The sequence below is a fragment of the Muscardinus avellanarius genome, assembly GCF_963383645.1.
Source record: "Muscardinus avellanarius genome assembly, chromosome: 1".
NCBI lineage: Eukaryota > Metazoa > Chordata > Mammalia > Rodentia > Gliridae > Muscardinus > Muscardinus avellanarius.
The window spans coordinates 37,033,489-37,053,943 of record NC_137786.1 but is presented as its reverse complement, the minus strand read 5'-3'; the positions used below and the strand labels follow the sequence as shown (position 1 = coordinate 37,053,943).

The following is a 20,455-nucleotide window of genomic DNA, read 5'->3' as shown; positions in this document are numbered from 1 at the left end:
TCAAATTAGATGGAGAAATAAGAAGCTTCCATGACAAACAGAAACTGAAGGAATTTATGTCTTCAAAACCAGCACTAGAGAAAATACTCAAAGAGATTAACTACAAAGAAGAAATAGGTAACACACACCAGAACCAGAGAAACAAGAGTTTCCATCCAACAGTCAAGTAAGATTGGTTATCTGTGGAGATTCATTACTTATGTTAGTCTTTTACCTATCTCTAAATGGTATTGTTTGCCTTTATTGTTGTTAATTTTTAGGATTTCTAGTTGGAATATTAATATACCTTCAGATATAGCATTTGGAAATATTTTATCCCATTCTATTAGTAACTGTTAACTCTGTTTACATTGTGTTTGGATATACAATATTTTTTTTATTTTTAGGGAGTTTGTATACTCTTCTGTTGCCTGTGCTATTGAAATCATATCCAAGAAATCACTGCCAATTTCAATGTTGTGAGGTTTTATGACCCAGATTTTCTCCTAAAAGTTTATAGTCTTAAGATTTATATTTAGGTCTTTTATCTATTTTGAGTTAATATTTGTATATGGGATTAGGTAAGGGTCCAACTTTATTCTTTTCCATGTAATTATTATTTTTCAACAATATTTAGTTAAAAGATTATTATTTCCACCACCAAATGTTCGTGAAAACCTTGTCAAAAATAACTTGATAATATAGGGAAGAATTTAGCTCTAGGCTTTTATTTAACTCCAATGGTTTATATATCTGCCTTTAGAATAGTACTACACTGTTTCAATTATTGTAGCTTTATATGGTTTGAAATCAGAAAATATATATCTTCTAGCTTTGTTCTTTTTCAAGATCATTTTGGGTATCTAGAGTCCATATTCCATATTAAGCTAGATTTTTTTTCTGAAAAATAAATATATAAATATATGATAGTTTCACCTAAAAAATAGAAAAAAAATACTCTCTGGTAAGAAAGTAAAAAGAAATATTGAAACTAAAAAACAACAAAACAATTTAGCCCTGCGTGGTGGTGCATGCTTGTAATTCCAGTATTCAGGAGGCTGAGACTGGAGGATCGTGATTCGAAGACGGCCTCAGCTACTTAGCAACTCAGTGAGACCCTATTTCAAAATAAAGAATAAAAAAATAGGGCTGGGGGTGTAGCTCGGAGGTAGAATGCCCCTGGGGTCAATCCCCAGTACTGAGGAAAAAAAAAAAAGTAGCCAGGCATGGTGGCGCATGCTTGTAATCCCCACACTTGGGAGGTGGAGACAGGAGGATCGCCCAGGTTTGAAGCCAGAGCTCTGTTTCCAAATAAAAAAGTATAAAATAGGTCTGGGAGTGGTAGAAGGGCTTCCAGGAACCCCAGTACCACCAAAAACAAAACAAAAACCCAATTTACCTGTATCCTGTACTTTTTGCTTACTTTTGCATTTTTCCATAGTTAGGTAATTTGGTAAACAAAATATTTATGAAAATGGTTTAAAAATAAATCTAAAGCAAATAAGAACACTTTACATTATTGACTTATTGTTATTAGTGACCAAAATACTTTGGCTATATGTATACACAGCACAGAGTAAAAACAAAATTTAAAAATGTATGTGGCTAAAATTTTATATAACTCATTTGAAATTTGATCTGGACATGGTGGCATGCACCTGTAATCCCAGTTCTTAGGAGGCTGAGACAAGAGGATCTCAGGTTGGAGGGAGGCCAGCCTCACCTACTTAATGAGATCATGCTTCAAAATAAAAATAAAAACAAAATAACTTTAGGATGTGTAGCTCAGAGGTAAAATGCCTCTGGATCCAACCTTTAGTACCAAAAAATAGAAATTTGATTTAAAAATATTAAAGCTATATATATATATATATAATATAAATATTAAAGCTATATATATATAATACAAATATATTAAAGCCATATATATATATATATATAATATCAAAAGACCTGGGGGAGTTATAAAAATTAGAAGGGTGAATAGATAAATTACAAGATACATTTTGAATATGGATTGAAAGTGGAGTGGTTACAGGCTTGGGATGAGCTCAGTGGTAGAGCACTTATTTAGCATGTGGGAAGCCCTGAATCCCCTATACTGCCAAAAACCAAAAAAGTGCCTGCTGTCTATAAATATGAAAGAAAAAATTATGCTGATATTTCAGAGTGTGGTATTAGGAAAATATGCACAATGGTGTATGGTGCTGGGTACGTTTTAGAATTACACCCCTGTAGAGAGTGGGAACCATGTTTGTGTATGTTTCTCTGTCTCCAGACGGACTTGTACTTCATGAGCTTTGCACTGAGTGTCGGTTGCTCTTTGTAGGGCACCCTCGCAGAGAGAATTCGCGCAGGTGGGGCTGGAGTTCCTGCATTTTACACCAGCACGGGCTACGGGACCCTGGTACAAGAAGGAGGCGCACCCATTAAATATAACACAGACGGTAGCATCGCCATTGCCAGTAAGCCAAGGGAGGTAAGCATCTCATCCAGCTAACACTGGCTGTGCCTTTTTGTATGGGATTCCAGGCGGACGCATTGGATAAAATCACCATGGTGAGAAAAAAATACTCATTCATTTCCATAATGCGTCTGCTAGTAATGAAATCACATAGAAACTAGAATAAGTATGAGGAAAAAAACCTGTGATTCATGTATAATGTACTACTTAAGATGAGTTAACTGATCTTATGGAAGATTTTAATGAACTTAGAAATGTTTAGGATTGCTGATTATACTTATATGTAAAATAGAAAAGTTGTTTGATGTGTATGGGTCCACGTTCAGCCCATCCGAATGTTACTGAAAGAAGAAAAAAACAAAAACAAAAACAAAGAAAGGAAATTATAAGCTTGTCTGGAATCTTGAAAAGCAGGGGACAGTTATAACTGTATGATGTGATAGTTTGTATTATCACTTTTCTATTTTGTGTCTTGGATGCATGTGAGCTCTACATTAACTAACTCAGGTTTATTCAAAATGCTGGGTAGGATGGGATATCTTCTTTTTTGTATATGTGTGTATGGTACTGGGGGTTGAACCCAGGGGCATTCTATCTCTGAGTTACACCCCCCAGCTCTGTTTTCATTTTATTTTGAAGCAGCATCTCCCTAGGTTGGTAAGAGTCTCACTACTTGTTGAGGCCATCCTCCAACCTAGGATTCTCCTGTCTCAGGCTCTCAAGTACTAAGATTATAGGCATGTGCCACTGCACCTAGCTCAAGATGGCTTATCTTTATAATAGGTAATTTCAGTTACATGTTAGAGAGGATTAGACCTCTAAATAGAGGCATTTGAGATACGCATATTTGAACTATTTTTTTTTTTTTTTTGCGGGTTTGGGGATAGAACCCAGGGGCATTTGACCTCTGAGCTACACCCCCAGCCCTATTTTTTATTCTTTATTTTGGAAGGGGGTCTCACTAAGTTGCAGAGGGCCTCACTAAGTAGCTGAGCTGGCCGTGAACCACGATCCTCCTGTCTCAGCCTCCCAAATGCTGGGATTACAATCGTGCATCACTATGCCCTGCTTTGAACTAATTTTAAAAATTACCCAGATCAATATTTTATTGCCGTATTTTTAGTATGTTCCCATTGTCCTTTTCTATATGACTCAAGGAAATTAACTGAGCTTTTATCTCTAGGAAGTGAAGGTAGTAACTAAAGGGGTTACTTACTATTTTTTGTACCCGTAGGGACACTGGCTCTGATTGTCCAGTTCTGGGGGAGGATAAGCGGCCATTGACCATGTACCTCACTGTTACATAGGACTTGGCGTTTCCACAGAGGGTGACCTATATTCATTCAAACCTTTCATTAAAATATTTTCATAATCAGTCCTGTTTTTTTCATTTCCTGACTAATGAGGTTTAAAAACTCTCTTGCCGGGCGTGGTGGCACACGCTTGTAATCCCAGCATTTGGGAGGCTGAGACAGGAGAATTACGGTTCGAGGACAGCTTCAGCTACTTAGTGAGGCCCTTCGCAACTCAGTGAGACCTTGTTTCAAAACAAACAAAAAATAAGGCTGGGGGTGTCACTCGGAGTTAGAATGCCCCTGGGTTCCATCCTCAGCACCACAAAAAACAAACAAACAAAAATTTTCTTGAGTGTAAGTGAAGAGAAAGTCCAGGGGAGTCTGGTGATTTGAAAGACGAGGGGCATTTTAGAAAGGAGGGATCTACTGAGTCAAAGAGTGTGAAGAGGCTGGGCAGTTTGAGGACTGGATCTGACCAGTGGATTGGAGGTTATTGACAACCTAAGGAGTTTTTTTTCTCTCCTATGTGGAGAAACTCCCCTAGACCACCTCCCTCGCTCCACTGGAGTTTCTCCTCCATTATCTGAAGTCCCTCTGACTTACACATAGGAGAGAAAGGACTCACATCACCTTTGAAGACTTCTCTTAACTGCGCCAAGTCTGTTGTTCCACTAGGGGGCGCCATAGGAATGAGATTGAAGCTCTCCTCTGCAGGTCTCCATCTGGCCCAGGCAGGGATGGAGTGTGTCCATGGTGGTTGTTTCTACCCTCCTTTTGTTTTAATTCCCAGAGACAAATCCCCAGGAAGAAAAAGGGAACATGATGCAAAGGCAGAGATTTGCTTTATTTTCTTCTCCTCCCAAATTCACAGTAGAATTAAAAAGCAATATGCAAGCAAAAATCAATAAGATTTCATGAGATTGGTAGTGATGGGAGAGAAGTAATAAGATAAAATGTAACATTTATTGTAGTAACAGAAACCATGAGGAACCTATGGATAAACCTAAGGAAAACATACTGAGCTTTTGTGGAGAGAATGGTGAAAACCATTGAAGGAGGTAAATGAAACCTTCAGTAAAAGGAGGCATAGATTATGCATGTGGGTAGGAAGATGTTTATGTCAGTTTTCTCCAAACTACTAATTCTATGAACCTCAAGCAAAATCTTAGCAGGTGAATCTAGATAACAGATTACTAAGAATAGATGAATAGTTTTTTTTATAAGCATTTTATGTACAAATATAATACTTTATGTGACTAGTACATATTTTCTGGGGTGGAGGGAAACAGGGATTATTTTTAATGCTGTATATGTAACCTATACACACAAATAATAAAAGGAATATCAACATGTCTGTCCCTAAGGCCTGTAGAACTTTTAATTCCTCAACTGCAGCAAGCTTTCTCATTACTGGGCCTTCACACATGCTCTGCCCTTGGCTGACCCTTGACCATTTTGACAAAGTTGTAGTTACCTCATGCCACTTAATTCTCTGTTGAAATTCCTCTCCCTTTGAGAAGCCTTCTCTTCCCAGGCTTCTGTCCCTGGTGCCTGCCTCTGTCAGAGGGCACTTCACAATCAACAATGACCCGTGAAAATGCTTGACAATGCCTTCTTGGTCTCCTGTAGGTGCGAGAGTTTAATGGCCAGAACTTTATTTTGGAGGAAGCAATTACAGGGGATTTTGCTTTGGTGAAGGCCTGGAAAGCAGACCGATCGGGGAACGTGATTTTCAGGTACTGTGGTGGTCTCTTAAAATAAAAAGTAATACATATCAGCAACTCAGCATTTCCTAAATTTGATTACAGAAAGGTACCATAATGAGTTTTCTACTTAAACATTAATTCTAAAAATGACGCACAGTCATACATATCCACGTGTGTGCGTACCTGTGTAAGTTCATGCAGCCTCACTGGTATGATGTGGTTGTGGGAGTCGTGATGTCTGATGTCCATGTTGCTTTGCCTATAAATGAAATATTTGGACCTGTGTGCCCTTGTACATGAGCACAAGCTGTTATTCATAATATACCCCCCCCCCCGGGTATTTTAGTTGTCAAGGTCAGTTATATTCTTAGAAAACATGGCAACAGTACACAATTTTAATTTTGATACTGTTATTTATATACAGTGTCTTCAAATGTGAGAATCACTTTTATCTTCCAGGAAGATATTGCTAATAATAACTTAGGTCAGTTCTTTTTCAATCCTCTTGGTATCTTCCAGGTCATGCTTATAGAGCTTCTATCTAAAAACTTGATTATCCTTAATAATGCTGAACTTTTATTTTCATTATCTGCATAGCCATAGGCTCAATGGATTTTAGCATCTTTTTTTTGTTACCCTGAGTGTACTAAATTCTAAGTATTTACTGTCTTGGATAGAGTTATGCTTTGACCATTGTGCCACCTTTGACTACACACAAGGGAGTTTTTAAAAAAAATGTGTGTTCTTGAAGACCACACCTATGAAATAATAGAAATTGTTTTCTTACAATGCTGTCATTTGCTGCTTTTAATTAACATTTTAAAATGTGAGCATATGCAGCTTTGCTGTAATCACAGTTAAACTTTCAGTGGCACTCTCTTGTTTTTTATTATTACTGAAAAATTTAGGTGATATTAACACTCTAACTTCTTGCATTCAGTCAGTTTTTTAAAAAGCAATTACTGTTGGCCTTTATAGTATACATTTTATATCATGTCTACTATATTTGACACATTGCCTTAATGTTTACAAAGCTTAGTTGCGCTGTTTGTGTGTGTGTGTGTGTGTGTGTGTGTGTGTGTGTGTGTGTAGGATACTAGGCGTTGAACTCAGGGGCAGTCTACCTCTGAGCTAAGCTACACCTCCAGCCCTATTTTGCTTTTTATTTTGAAACAGAGTCTCACTGAGTTTGGAGAACCTTGCTAAGTTGCTGGGCTGGCCTTATAGTTGCAATCCTCATGTCTCGGTCTCCCAAGTACTGGGATTAAAAAAATGCATCATCAGGTCCATCTGCTTAGTTGCTTTAAAAAAAAAAGATTAATGGGATTATATAGTAGTAGCAAGTGGAAATGAGTTATTTTCAATATTTCCAGGAGTGTATCAATTGTCTGTTTCAGGTGTTTAGCCTGTGCAAGGACTATTATGAGCACTGACTATGCTAATGTGTTTTTGGGCTTTAATGTGAATGGAAGCTCTTATTGGTGAATAGTTAGATGGTTTAGATACTTAAGATAAAGATCTCTTTCACATGTAGTGGGACAGCAGGCACAGGCTCAGAAGTTCTCAGGCCATTTCTAAGGTGGGGGATCTCTGGACTCCTTCACCTCTGGCCACTCTGTCCTTGAAGCTTTTTGGTGCCGGGATGTGTGACAGAATCTAACCTGGCACTGTGCATAAATTCACAAGAACTCATTCCTCTGTCTAGGACACTCCTAGTCTTTGGATATGAGCAGAACAAACATCGGTAACTTAAAAGATCATGGCTGTGATTGATTTCCCTCTATCTGAAAAGTTGCTCGTCCTTAAAGAAATTCTTTTATTGATACATATCACCAGAAACAAAAAAATACACTTAAAATTTTATGGTTAGGAAAGTGTATTAATTGAGAAACTGGGGGATGCAAAACCAACAGCAAAATTGACACCTTCATGAAATTTTTCCACATCAGGTGATGTGGGTGTTGTACTTTCAAAAATCTCATTAGAAAATGGTCTTCTAGAATGATCTTTAACAGGTGAATCACCAGTTACCAAGGAGTGTTTCATTTAATCTTAGCAATAGGTTTCTCTTTAATAGAGAATGTAATTACTATACCTTTTCATATGAAGCACTTACTACTTTTCCTTTTTAAATATTCTAATGACAGCAAATTTGGTGACATATTAATTATAGAAACAAAGTAGCATCCCTGTTAAAATATGAAGGAAAATTTGTTTCAAATAGAGTAGATTTATCAATATCTACTTTATTTTTATTATAAGCTATCTGTTGAACATGGAAAATAGTCCTTCCACTCAACCACTTAAAAAGAAAACTATTGAATGAAGCCTCATATTTTTAAGTTTATAAAATTTCATTTATGGAAAATATGATTGTACTCTTTAAAGCGATTTATAGTCTTTTAATATACAGCATTTTTAAATTTGAAAGAAATGGTTCTTATTTTTGGTCTTCTCTTTCCACTTCTTTATTCCTGCTGTGTCTAATATAGGAAAAGTGCAAGGAATTTCAACCTGCCAATGTGCAAAGCTGCAAACACCACAGTGGTAGAGGTAAGAAAAGAGGAGCTTATTTCTCAAAGATAATTTTTTTAAACTTGGTGTCATATATTAGTTCAAGAAAAAGTATAACATTCCATTGTGTTCTGAAGGATAAACAATATAGCCGTTTTGTTTTGGATGTAGAAGGATTCCGTTTGGTCAGCTATTGACCAAGACATTTTTATGTTGCTTAGGAATGTATATAAAATTCCTGGAAAAGAGTAAATTATATCAGGAGAAGTTTATTTTATCACTGGGGTTGATATTGTGATGACTCCGATCCCCCCCCCCCGTTTTGTGTGTATATATGTGGTGCTGGGGATGGAACCCAGGGCCTTACACATACTAGGCAAATACTCTACCACTAAGCCACATCCCCACCCCTGATTCTTTAAGGGAGGAAAGCAGTACAAATACTTTCTTTGACATGGTTCTATTTGGAACAGTTGAATTTAGGCACTGGCTGGACTCATGTGAGCATCTTTGAGTTGGGAGAAGCTTGAACAATTCTAGGTTTAAGGCTCTGGGATGGAAATAGATATTTATACCTAAACCCTGTCATTTATGACATACATATTTGAACTCCAAAAGAGACTTCAAAATAATTCTCAACTTGTGGCTTTGAGGATCACCTTGAAACCAAATGTTCATGGGAGTTTGAGATAGTTTTCCCTTGGGACGGCTTTATAGGAACTCACTTTGGGATCCAGAAATCGCAGTATATGTTTCTGTTTTTTCTCATGATGGTGGTGCTGTATTTAGATTCATCCATACAGTTGGCCAACATGATGTTTGATGCAGATAGTTCAGGGATAATTTTGAAACAATCAAGTGTTAAAGTACTTTTCCTATCTCAGAAAGTGAAGAGCACTATTTTTACAGTAGTAGGGGATGTGGTATATTCAACCTGGCATGTTGGTTTCTTTTGTAGTGGCTTTAGTATGTTTTCTGCATCAAAAATGGATAATATGGTTTACTCTATCTGTGTAATCTGTTTTATTTATTGAATTATCTTAATGACCTGTCCGTGGTACCTGTCTGTAGCAGCACTGAAGAAAGACCTATTGTATAGCGAAAATAATTGATAGCTTAACACTCTATACTACGTACTACCAGAAACAGACATTTCTTCCCTGAGAAAAGAGGACCATTTTACATTATCCTGGGTGAAGTTCTATGTAGAATTTTTTTGTATCATAATCTGATTCTTTTCAGCTACTCTTAACTTTTTATAAGAGCAAAACATGACTTTCTAGTGTTTAAGTGTCATCATAAGAAGTAGAAAAGAGAAGCTCTCTCTGGCATAAGGAGAAAGGAAATCCTTTAACTGAACCTGCAAATATAATAAAGACTGTTCCTCCTTGTCCTGGAATAGATATACATCTCTGATCAGTCAGCATTCTATCCTGGTAGGCCCAGATCCATATTAGGATCCCTTACAGTACTGGGCAATGGACAGCCATTCCCAATTAAAGGAATTGGACTGCATCATCCAATATGGCAGTCACTAGCCACATGTGACTTTTAAAGGTTAACTAAAATACATTGCAATACAAATTTATTTCCTCAGTCAAACCTAGTCGTAGTGCAAGGCTCACATGTGGCTAGTGTCTGCTAATCAGCATAAAGACAGAAGATTATTGCCATTGCAGGAAGTTTTATTGGACAGAGCTGGATTCAAAGAAGATGAAAAACAGATACCATTATAGTTTAAGAACATAAGAAACAGCTATTTAGGCAAGAGAATTTTTGTAAGTCTACCTTCTCTGCATCCTTGTAATAGAAGAGCAGTTGTACTTTCAAAGTGGAAAAGGATTTGGATTTGGGGGTGGTACCTAGCTCGGGCATTTTCTGACATGGAACCTCTATTTTGAGTTTGCAACTTTTGTATTATTCTGCATGCAGTGTACCCTGGACTTGTGCTTCTTTGTTCTGTGTTATGCTCTGTTAACTCCATGACCTGCGCCAGCCTCCAGGTCCCTATGACCTCTCTTAGCCCCGTTCTGCTGTTTTTTATAGTAGTCCCAGTGGATGAATGATTATGAGCTGATCTGAAGTGTAGTATTTAAAAGAAATCTTAGCTGAGTGAGGTAGCACATGCTTGTAATTCCAGTACTTACCTGGGAGGCTGAGGCAGGAGGATCATAGTTTCACAGCCAGCCTCAGCTACTTAATGAGGCTCTCTGTAACTTAGTGTGACCGTGTCTCAAAAAACAAAAACAAAAACAAAAACAAAACATAAATTAGGACTGGAGGCATAGCACAAAGGTAGAATGCCCCTGGGTTTAAGCATCAATACCAAAAAAAAAAAAAAAAAAAAAAGAAAAGGAATCTTGAGATCATTACCTGCATATTTGGATGCTAAATGCTAACAGTAATGATAGCTGTCATTAGTAATTTATTATGTATATGTCAGTGCTGATTCTTTATGTGCATTATTATTTTTTAATTCTCACAATAGTCCTGTGAGATAGAGACCACAGTTATCGTTATTTTTATGGATGAGAACTTGAAGGCACTGAGAGATTAAATTCTAAACCTACAATTATTTCTAGAGTCTGTAAGTGGGGAATATTACTCACTTTTTGGAAGAGATTTTTGTTTCTGATGTATTCTAAATAAAATTACAAGTTCTGTAAAACCACAGAGGTGACTAATGATGTTAGTTTTTTACTTTAGCAAAACTCATAGGAATATTAGACTTCTTTTTCTCAAACCCTATAGCCATTTACATTTTCTCCACAAGTTGTGATATAGTCCGTGCTGGTTGTATCTTTCACCCCCTTGAAGGAAATGGGTAGTTACTTGGGAAAAGTAGTGCAAGTGGGTGTACATATTGGCACACATGCCAGAAAGATGTTTCTCTTTTAGCCCAGACCGTATTATTTCTGGACCTCCTTCTCTTTGAGTGGGTGAAGTATTCCCTAATAAACTTCCAGAGTTTATTTTAAGAGCAAAACCAGGCAAGAAAGGCTCCTGGGTGTTGCATTACATGTGTATAATGAGGTGCACCAAGGGCTGCCGAGTCTTCTGAAGGGAACTCATTTGCCTCTTTCTCAGGAGGAGTCTTGTTAACCTCTCAGATCCCCATGACCCCCTCTGCCAGGCTCTTGCATGCACAGCCTAGCACCTTGGGTTCCTCTGACGAATGGGTTGCTTCTACTTCATATTTGTTTTTTTTTTCCAAATAAAGAGTAGATGGATTAATAAAAAATAATTCAGTGGCACAGAATTAGTTCAGACAAAACTCTTTTAAATTTCTAATTTCAGTTAATAATAGCAAGAAAACACCCAACTAATTTGGGAATACAACAGGGATTGTCAAAGGCTCTCTCTTCTCCCTCTCTGTCTTGCTTTTATTTGTTTCTGATTTTCTTTCTTTTTAATTTTTTTTTATTGGTGCATTGTAGTTGTACATCTTAATGGAGCACAAGATGGTAGAGGTATACATGCACACATCACCCAGTTAGCCTTACCCAATTTTTGCCCCATTCCCCCCCCCCTTCTCATGCTGGGCTTAGTGATTGACTTTGTTATGTTTGTTAATGTACATCATGTACATTAGGGAATTTCCCTCTTTCCCCTCCCATCCCTTCAGTTAGGCCTCCTTATTTGCTCATCTATGGTTTCTCCTTTGTCTAGAGTTCTTCCTAGGACCCTTTTTCTCCCTAGTTTCTGGATATTAGGGAGAACATCCAATTTCTTACATTTTGTGACCAACTAATCTCACAAATGTGAGATTAGTTCCATCTCACATCTAGCATAATGTTCTCCAGTTCCATCCATTTCTCTATAAATAACTTAATTTTGTTCTTCTTTATGGCTGAGTAAAATTCCATGGTTTTGTAATCCATTCAACTATTGATGGACATCTTGGCTGGTTCCATAGTTTGGCAATGGTGAATTGTGCAGCTATGAACATAGATATGGATGCACTAGTTTGGTCTGGTTTCCATTCTTTTGATGAGATACACAGAAGTGGTATTGCTTTATCATATGGTAGGTTCGTTCCCATTCTTCTGAGGATCCTCCATACTGTTTTCCAAAGTGATTGCACTAGTTTTCAATCCTACCAGTAATGTATTAAGAGTTCCCACTTCTCCACATCCTCATTAGCATTTATTGTGTTTTGAATAATTGCCATGCTAGTTGGAGTTAGGTGAAATCTCAGGGTAGTTTTGATTTGCATCTCTTTGATTGCTGATGATGTTAAGTATTTTTTTCATACATTCATTGGCCATTTGAATTTCTTTTTTCATGAAGTGCTGTTAATCTATTTGAGTATTTTCTCTAGTGCTATTTTTTTACAGTCCTTTTATGCAAAATCACTATTTTATTTTACTTATTTTTTGTGGCATTGGGATTGAACCCAGGGGCATTCTACCTCCGAGGTACACCCCCCAGCTGTTTTTTACTTTTTATTTTGAAACAGGTTCTCATTAAGTTGCTGGAGTTCTTGATAAGTTGCTGAGGCTAGTCTCAAACCTGAGATCCTCCTATCTTGGTCTCAGCCTCCCAAGTACTGGAATTACAGGTTTTTGCCACTATGCCTGGCTTCAGAAATCTGTATTTTATGGCAAGAGTAAACCAAGACCCCTTGCTCAGCTCTCTTTTTGGGTCTTACTGTTTTGTGTGGTAGTGTCTCTCTGTCTCTCTCTTTTTTAAAATAAATTTTTATTGGTGCATTGTAGTCATACATCTAAATGGGATAAAAAATCTTGTGGAGATATACATGCACACATCACCCAATCATCCCTTCCCTAATTTCTAACCCCTTCCCTCCCCCTCCCTCCTACTCAAGCTTGGCTTCCTGATTGACTTTGATATGTTTAAGTACATCATGTGCTTTAAAGAGTTTCCCTTAAGCCGAGTGTGGTGGCGCACGCTTGTAATCCTAGCGCTTGGGAGGCTGAGACAGGAGGATCACACAGGTTTGAAGCCAGCCTCAGCTACTTAGTGAGGCTCTCAGCAACTTAGTGAGACCCTCTTTCCAAATTAAGTATAAAATAGATCTGGGAGTATATCCTGGAGGTAGAAAGCCACTGGGTTCAACCCCGAGTACCACACACACACAAAAAGAGGTTCCCTTATCCTCCTTCTTATCCCCTCAGATATGTTACCTTCATTGCTCCTCTATAGGGTCTCTTCTTCATCTATAGTTCCTCCTATTACCCATTTCTCCCTAATATTTTGCACATTAAGAAAAGCATCTTATTTCTTATTTTTTTTGTGACTCTTCACTGTAAATGCCATAATTTTGTTCTCCTTTATGGCTGGGCAAAATTCCGTTATGTACATATCCCATAGTTTTGAAATCCACTCATTCATTGAAGGATATCTTGGCTGGTTCCACAGTTTGGCAATGATGAACTGTGTAGCTATGAACATGGTTGTTCATGCATTAGTTTGGTATTTTGCCTTTCATTCTTTTTGGTGATATTGCTGGATCATATGGTAAGTTCGTTTTCCTTCTTCTGAGGATCTTCTATACTGTTCTCCAAAGTGGTTGTGCCAACTTGCAATCCCACCAACAATGTATTAGAACTTCTATTATACTATACTTATTTCTACTTACTGAAATCCTGAAAGCCAGAAGGTGAGTAACTTTGACAGGATGATCCACTCACAACCAATTTTTTTTAATAGAGGTTACTTGGATCTGGAAGGAGTGGCAGCTTTTAGTGCTTCCTGGCCATACAGTAGAAGAAACCCACTGACCCTTTGCTGTGAAGCAGGCCCCAGTTACAGGCCTGCTGTGCAACAAGCTACGGGCCTGGCCTCGCTGGCTCCAGACCTGGCCTTGCTTTGCGGCAGGCTCCGGGCTCGGCCTCGCTGGCTCCAGACCCGGCCTCGCCCCACTGCAGGCTCTGGTTCCTGTCACTCTATTAAATTTATGATTTGTCCTGGTGATTTCTGCAATTTTGTGTTTTTGGGTTCTGTTTTGTGGGGTTGTGGAAGCTCATTGCTTTCTTGCTTTTTCTTCTTCTCATGATTTTAAGTTTTTTAGTTTGTACATTTGTTGCTTCTTATAACTTTCTCTCACTGTAGGTTTCAGCTGGTATATACAAGGGCAAGTTGTATTGTATTCAGTGGTGAAAATTGAGTGAGAAGGAAGGTGATGAAGTAGTAAATATAAGGGTATGGTAAAGTAGCAGATAGGATGGAATAGAATGAAAGTTTGAGTTTGGTAAGGTAATATATAGTAGAGATTAGAGATAGTGAATATGTAGGAGGATTCTAGTAACCAATGTATAGTGATACAAAGTGGATTTAATACAAGACAAAGAAAAGAAAACAAAGGAAAAAGGGAAAGGAAGGAGAGAACATATATATATATATATATATATATATATATATATATATATTGAATAAGTTTGTAGTGGGGTGGGGAAAACAAGAAACAAGCATGCATACACATACACTCAAAAACAAAACAAAACAAAAGCCGGACGTGGCAGCACACACTTGTAATCCCAACATTTGGGAGGCTGAGATAGGAAGATCGTGGTTTGTGGTCAGCTTCATCTACTTAGTGAGGCTCTTTGTAAGTCAGTGAGACCCTATTTCAAAATAAAGAATAAAAAATAGGGCTGGAGGTATAGCTTGTAGGTAGAATGCCCTTGGGTTCCATCCCCAGTACTGCAAAATAATAATACAACCCTACAGATATATGTACACTGAGCAAACTTGACCTCTGCAGTTTTCCTAGATCTGTGTGGATTCTTTCACCTGTTTAAGATTCACATTCTATAATAGGTTCTCGAGCATGTTCTAAGCATTCTCATTTGCTCTGTAACCTATAGTAATCATCTCAGTTTATAGCCCCGCTTTTTGGTTTCCTTCAGTGATTGGAACCCTGGCTTGGTGTCTTTCTCTGTGCATCTGTGCAGGTGCCAAGTGCAGCTGGCACCTTTCCAGCTGCAAGCCTGCTTTTCTGAGCTCTCCAAAGGGTGCTGCCTCTGAGATTCTTTCAGTCTATGCAGGTGGCTGGTATCATTGGGGCTAGATGTAGTGTTAAGTTTAAGTTTCCATGCTTTCCACTGACACTGAGTCCAAGTCTCTCCCAACTTACATAGGTGGTGGGTGTCACTGGGACCAGACTCAGTGTATATGCAAGAGTCCTTGTTCTCCACAGCTAGGGCTGGGTTGGTTTAACTTCTCCCCAGCAAGATTGGGTGATCTGTGGTTATTTCCAGTTGCCTTGCTAGGACTCTTAGCCCTAAGGACTGTAGGGATTTTTGCCTGATTGGCCTTGGAGGCTGTCTGCTAATCTGTGCCTTTGTTATGTCTGACAGTAGAAATCATCCTCACCTTCACCAGGGTGAACCACAAAGTCTCAGATCCTGTGAGTCTATCGCTTGCTGCTTGAGTCTATTTGTTTTTGATGGATCTTGTAATAGAAAACCAAGGAAGAGAGCCAGGAGTGCTTCACCAGGAGACTGTTGGTTCATTTTCTCATAGAAGCATCCTGGGTACATGTGCTGTCAGAAAAGGTCTTCTGACTTAGCTGAAGGTTGCTGAGGCTTCCTGGAACTGAAATAATCTAACTGGTTTGGTTTTCTTTGGACCATCAGGGTTGTGACCTGAATGGTGTTATAAGACAGCAAAGGTTTACACAAAGCCCCTTCTACTATTTTAGCTAAGTTCAGCTTTTAGTTAAAATAAATATGTTCAGTCTCATGACCTAAAATTTTTATCATACAGTATTTTTATTATGGTATATTGATATAATTGCCTAATAGTTTATATTATATGGTGTTTGGTGCACACAGATTTTATAACATGTAGCCCTTGTGATTTACAAGGCATAACACATCAAATTCACTCATGTATAAATTAGAGCCTGCATCCTTTTCTGAAATAAGCATTATTAGGACCATTGTGTTTATCATCTTTTTTTTTTATTAATTCTGGTCATAAGATCTGGGAGCATGGAAATTTCTTTTCCAAAGTGATAGTCTAAGATGTTCTCCTCTGTTTACGAGAGCCAAGCTTCAGGAACTGTGTCTTCTCTGTTCTGTACCAGAATCTGGTACATTCTATCTCTCATTAGGAAATTAATTTGAGGAAAGGATTAGAGAACATCTGCCATCTTGCCAAGCATGTGGTTTCTGGTTAGTGAGTGAGCAAAGGTGAAGATTGTAATGTGAATATTATTACAAATTTTCATTTTAACTGTTTATTTTGAAGGATTATCAATGTCTACTGTAGGCAGAAGAGTATAACAAACTTTTCTGAGCCCAACACCCAGCTCCAGTGACTGTGAACCCAGGGTCACTCTTGTTTCATCCTCTGCTTCTCCCTTCACTCGTGTTATTTTGAAACAAGTATTGGATATTATATCTCAGTGATATTTTAAGAAAAAGTTAGTGACACTTAGAAATGATAGTATGCTAGGCATTTTTAAGGGTGTGGAGATACAATAGAGAACAAAACAGAAAAATTCCTGTCCTCAGGGAAATTTCACTCAGATGGTCCATATAGAAAATAGAATAAATTAGTAAACTACATAGTATATTGGATATTGTCATATGTCAAGAAGAGAACAAAGAAAACAAAGCATAGAAAGAAACATAAAATGTCAAGAAAAGAAATTTAGATTTCAGATAAGGAGGTCAGTTCAAGCTCCTTGAGATGGCTTCTAAGTAGGAATTCAGGCAAGTGAGGCAGGGTCTTTAGCTCACTAAGGGAAGCCTTCTGGAGGGCAGAGTTCTAGCCCTAGCATTTCCAGAGGGTTTGTGAACTAAGGGTGGCATGCTTTCTTTCAGGCAAGGAGCTAAGCTTCAGAGTCTTATATGAAAGTAACATTCTTGAGAGTAATAGTAATATCTTCTTAATGGCTCTGTGAAATATGATTTTTTTTATTTTTAGGGCATTTTATAATAGTTCCCAGGAAGTGATTAGGTCTTTCTATGGTTTGGATGTGATTAGTCCTCTAAAGATTAATGTATTATAAATGTGGTTCCCAGTGTGCTGGTTATTAAGAGGTAGTGGAGCTTTTAAAAGTTGAGTCTAGTGAGAACTGGTTAAGTCATGGGGGCACTGCCCTGCCCTTGGTGGAAGGGATTAAAGCTGTTTCTCTCTCTCAGGGTGATTTACTTCTTAGAAAATAGGTTGACATAAAACAAGGCCTTCCCAGAGAAGGTGGCACACACCCATAATCCCAGCTACTGGGGGTACTGAGGCAGGAGGATTGAAAGTTTAAGGCCATCCTGGGCAACTTAGAACCTATCTCAAAATAAAATAAAAAAGGACAGGGATATAGCTCAGTGGTAGAATGCTTCTGGGTTCAATCCCCAGTGCCGCAAAATAAAGCAAGAACTAAACAAACCAACAGCAACAAGAAAAGAATGAGGCCACCCCAGGGATACAGGCTGTTCTGCAGGGGCTGTTTCTCTCAGTGCTTTTTCGCTGTGTTGTAATGCAGCTGAACGGCCTGCACCAGAGTCAGAGCAGACAGTGACACCTGATCTTAGATTTTTAGCCTCCAAAATTGTGAGCTAAAGTGAACTTCTTTTCTTTATAAGGTACCTAGTCTCAAGTCTTTTTGTCATATTAACAGAAAACAGACTAATGCCTAAACCTATTAAAGCTCTAAGGTGAGCAGAGAACTCAATTTTGATATCAGAGCCTCCAGTCTTTTGTGACTCTCTGACCCTGTTTGGAGAACTTCGCATTTGATAATAAGCCTCATGATTATCTTAGTGGAAGCCATCAGAATGGTTGTTATTTCACTTTATAAAAATGTGGGAACACAGTGGGTTTTAACCAGGAGATTTTAAGTCACTTCAGTGGATCCTGTGAATATTTAATCTTCACCAACCAAGCCAATTAATGTATCAGTGTTTTAGAGACTTTGCTATCTTGCTTCCTGCTTTAAAAAAAATGAAAATGCCTAAGGGACAAATATAATTCTTTTCGTCTTAAATTTCTTTTATTCTTAATCTTAAATTGCTAATGCTTTGATACATAGTTTCAAAAGCAGTAAAACTTAATGTGCTTTTAAGAGACAGTGAATAGAAAAAATGGTATAAATAAGAAAATATAAAGCTTCTATTCATCTTCTACTAGGTTGAGAAACTTTATTAGATCAGGTTTCAAGCAATTGCATGCTTTTGGGTGGAATTCATGCATACATACGCATCTCTGAGTGATATGTGGAGACGTGATATTTATGAGAACGTAGCTGAAGTGTCAAAGTTGACATTCACTGTGTGAAACTTAATTGTTGAGTGCCCTTTGCTGTACATCAGTACTAATCTGGTAACATTTCCTACTTCAGCTAGCCAGAAGAATAAAGCCAGCAAAAAATAGTTGATCCCAATCCTCTTGAATTCACCTACATAGGCAAATTGAGTTGAACACTGAATACAGGTTCTTAAGAAAAAAGAACGTGATAAGAGATTTTTGCATGATATAAAAAAGAAGGTAGTCCCCTTTCCCAGTCTCCTATCAACCAACCCCCATGAACCTTGAGGATACTTGATCCTGAGGTAGCATGCACTGTCCTTCCTAAATGGGGCCTTTTTGGAATGGATACAGTGAGGGATAGATTTATTTACTATGGATTCCCTTTTACACCTGCTAAATTATATCATACCTCTAATTTATGTTTGATTTCTTTATAGCTTTCAGTTATAGTGTTTTATTCATGCTTTTGGATTTTATTTTTTAATTGATTATTAAACTGCTTCAAAAGAGATATCTTTAGATTGATTCTGTGCTACAAATTTAACCAGGTTTAGAATGCTTTGACAGAAAACAAACTAATATCCTAAAATAACTACACTTAATGGACTGATTGGTTCTACTTGTTTCAAAGTATTAAAGACCATTTATTTCCTTGAATTTTTATGAAATGCTAGATTGGTTTGAAAATATTTCAATGCTAATGAAGATGTATTTAATGAAGGCATATTGTACTTGAGCAGTTTCATACAACAACCTTCTTAATAATAGAGTTACTATTATGTCAATAAATATAAAAATACAGATTCAGTGAATGTCTGGTGTTTACCTAACTGCATTTTTTGTGTATTCTTAGAGATTACTAAACATAATTCTTAGACTAATGACCATTAATATCTAGAAAAATGGCAGAATAGGAATACGGTTCATTGATGATAAAAATATATTAAACAAAGTGCTAATCTTGACATTTTATTCCTTGTTGCTTGGTAACAATGCAGCAACTTTGTGAGAGAGTTCTATTATCTCAGGTACAATGGACTTCATTGCATTATAGGGTAGAAACACCAATTACAGAAAGTCATTTGTATGCCATTATCCTCATGAAATTTTGGTGCTATTTCTTACTGTTAGTGCAGAGATCCTAAAAGAAAAAGTCATTTTAATAATATACCACTCTTTTTTGATGGATTGGTGAATTTTATTCTAGTTATTTTTGGCTTTTTGACTTTGTATCTATTTATAATTTTTAAGGACTCACAAATTTGTGTTTTAGCAACCTGTACCATATGAATCTAGACTTTTAAATGTCATTATAAATATGCACACTGTAAGTGAAGTCTCATTAGTTCTTATTGACCATCTTTTATTTTTGACCACTTAGAGAAGAAGGAACAATATCTGAGCATTTTTTTTCTTTGAAAAATAGGGCATATCCTTTCTTTATCTTTGATGTAGAGTGTTCCCGATTTTAGGACCATTTCAACTGGGATTTGTTTTCAATGGAACTGTATTTTTCCATCTATACTGTTAGTTTGTAATTATTTACAATAAAGGTTATGTAGCTTGTGGCCTGATTTTGTACTGAACTAAAAATATCTTTGTTTTTAAAGTGTTTTTATTTTTGTTCTTCCCCCAAAGAAAGTGTATGACAGTGACAGTACAGCCTGCAAAGTCAAAAATTTTAACTAACCTTCCAGAGAAAAAGGTTTTCAAGCTCTTGATTTATTTCACAGTTTTTATTTATGTAGTATGAATACATTAAATGTCACTCAGTATTATGTCTTTAAAAAACCTGCCAGATGCCAGCAGTGTACACTGTAATCCCGTTTCTTGGGAGGCTGAGACAGGAGCATCACAGGTTCGAGGCCAGTGTCAGTAGCTTAGCAAGACCCTCAACAACTTAGCAAGATTCTGTTTCAAGATAAAAAAAAAAATCAGGCTCAGTCCCTAGTACGCCCTCCCAAAACAGTTAAGGAGACTTGAAATGAAGTAATGATAACTGGTTTGAAAGAGATCTGATGAAACATTAAATAGAAAAATATGAAAGTGTGTAGATGCAGTGAAATAATTGTGCGAGTTCAGCCTGCTTTTGGGACAGCCATGAGGAGAGGAAGATTATCTACTACGCCTTCTTTACCCAGCTATGCTTGTTATACTCTCTTTAAAATCTCAGTGCCCCGTCAATAAATCTGACACAAATAGGATACAATTACACATGACGCAAGATAATTTTATTTGAAGCATCTTGCCTTTTCTTTCCTCTTTGATTTACCTCTGAC

General features: G+C 37.4%; 1 protein-coding gene across 1 annotated transcript in view; it reads left to right on the top strand.

The window, feature by feature from the left end:
• Window positions 1-20,455, top strand: part of OXCT1 (3-oxoacid CoA-transferase 1) — a gene marked incomplete at both ends in the record, with an annotated part of 153,483 nt that overhangs the window by 29,277 nt on the left and 103,751 nt on the right. Inside the window, 3 exons of the mRNA XM_080715878.1 lie at window positions 2,309-2,458; window positions 5,368-5,474; window positions 7,937-7,997. Coding sequence (XP_080572004.1) covers window positions 2,309-2,458; window positions 5,368-5,474; window positions 7,937-7,997 — 318 coding nt within the window. The remainder of the gene's footprint in view (window positions 1-2,308; window positions 2,459-5,367; window positions 5,475-7,936; window positions 7,998-20,455) is intronic.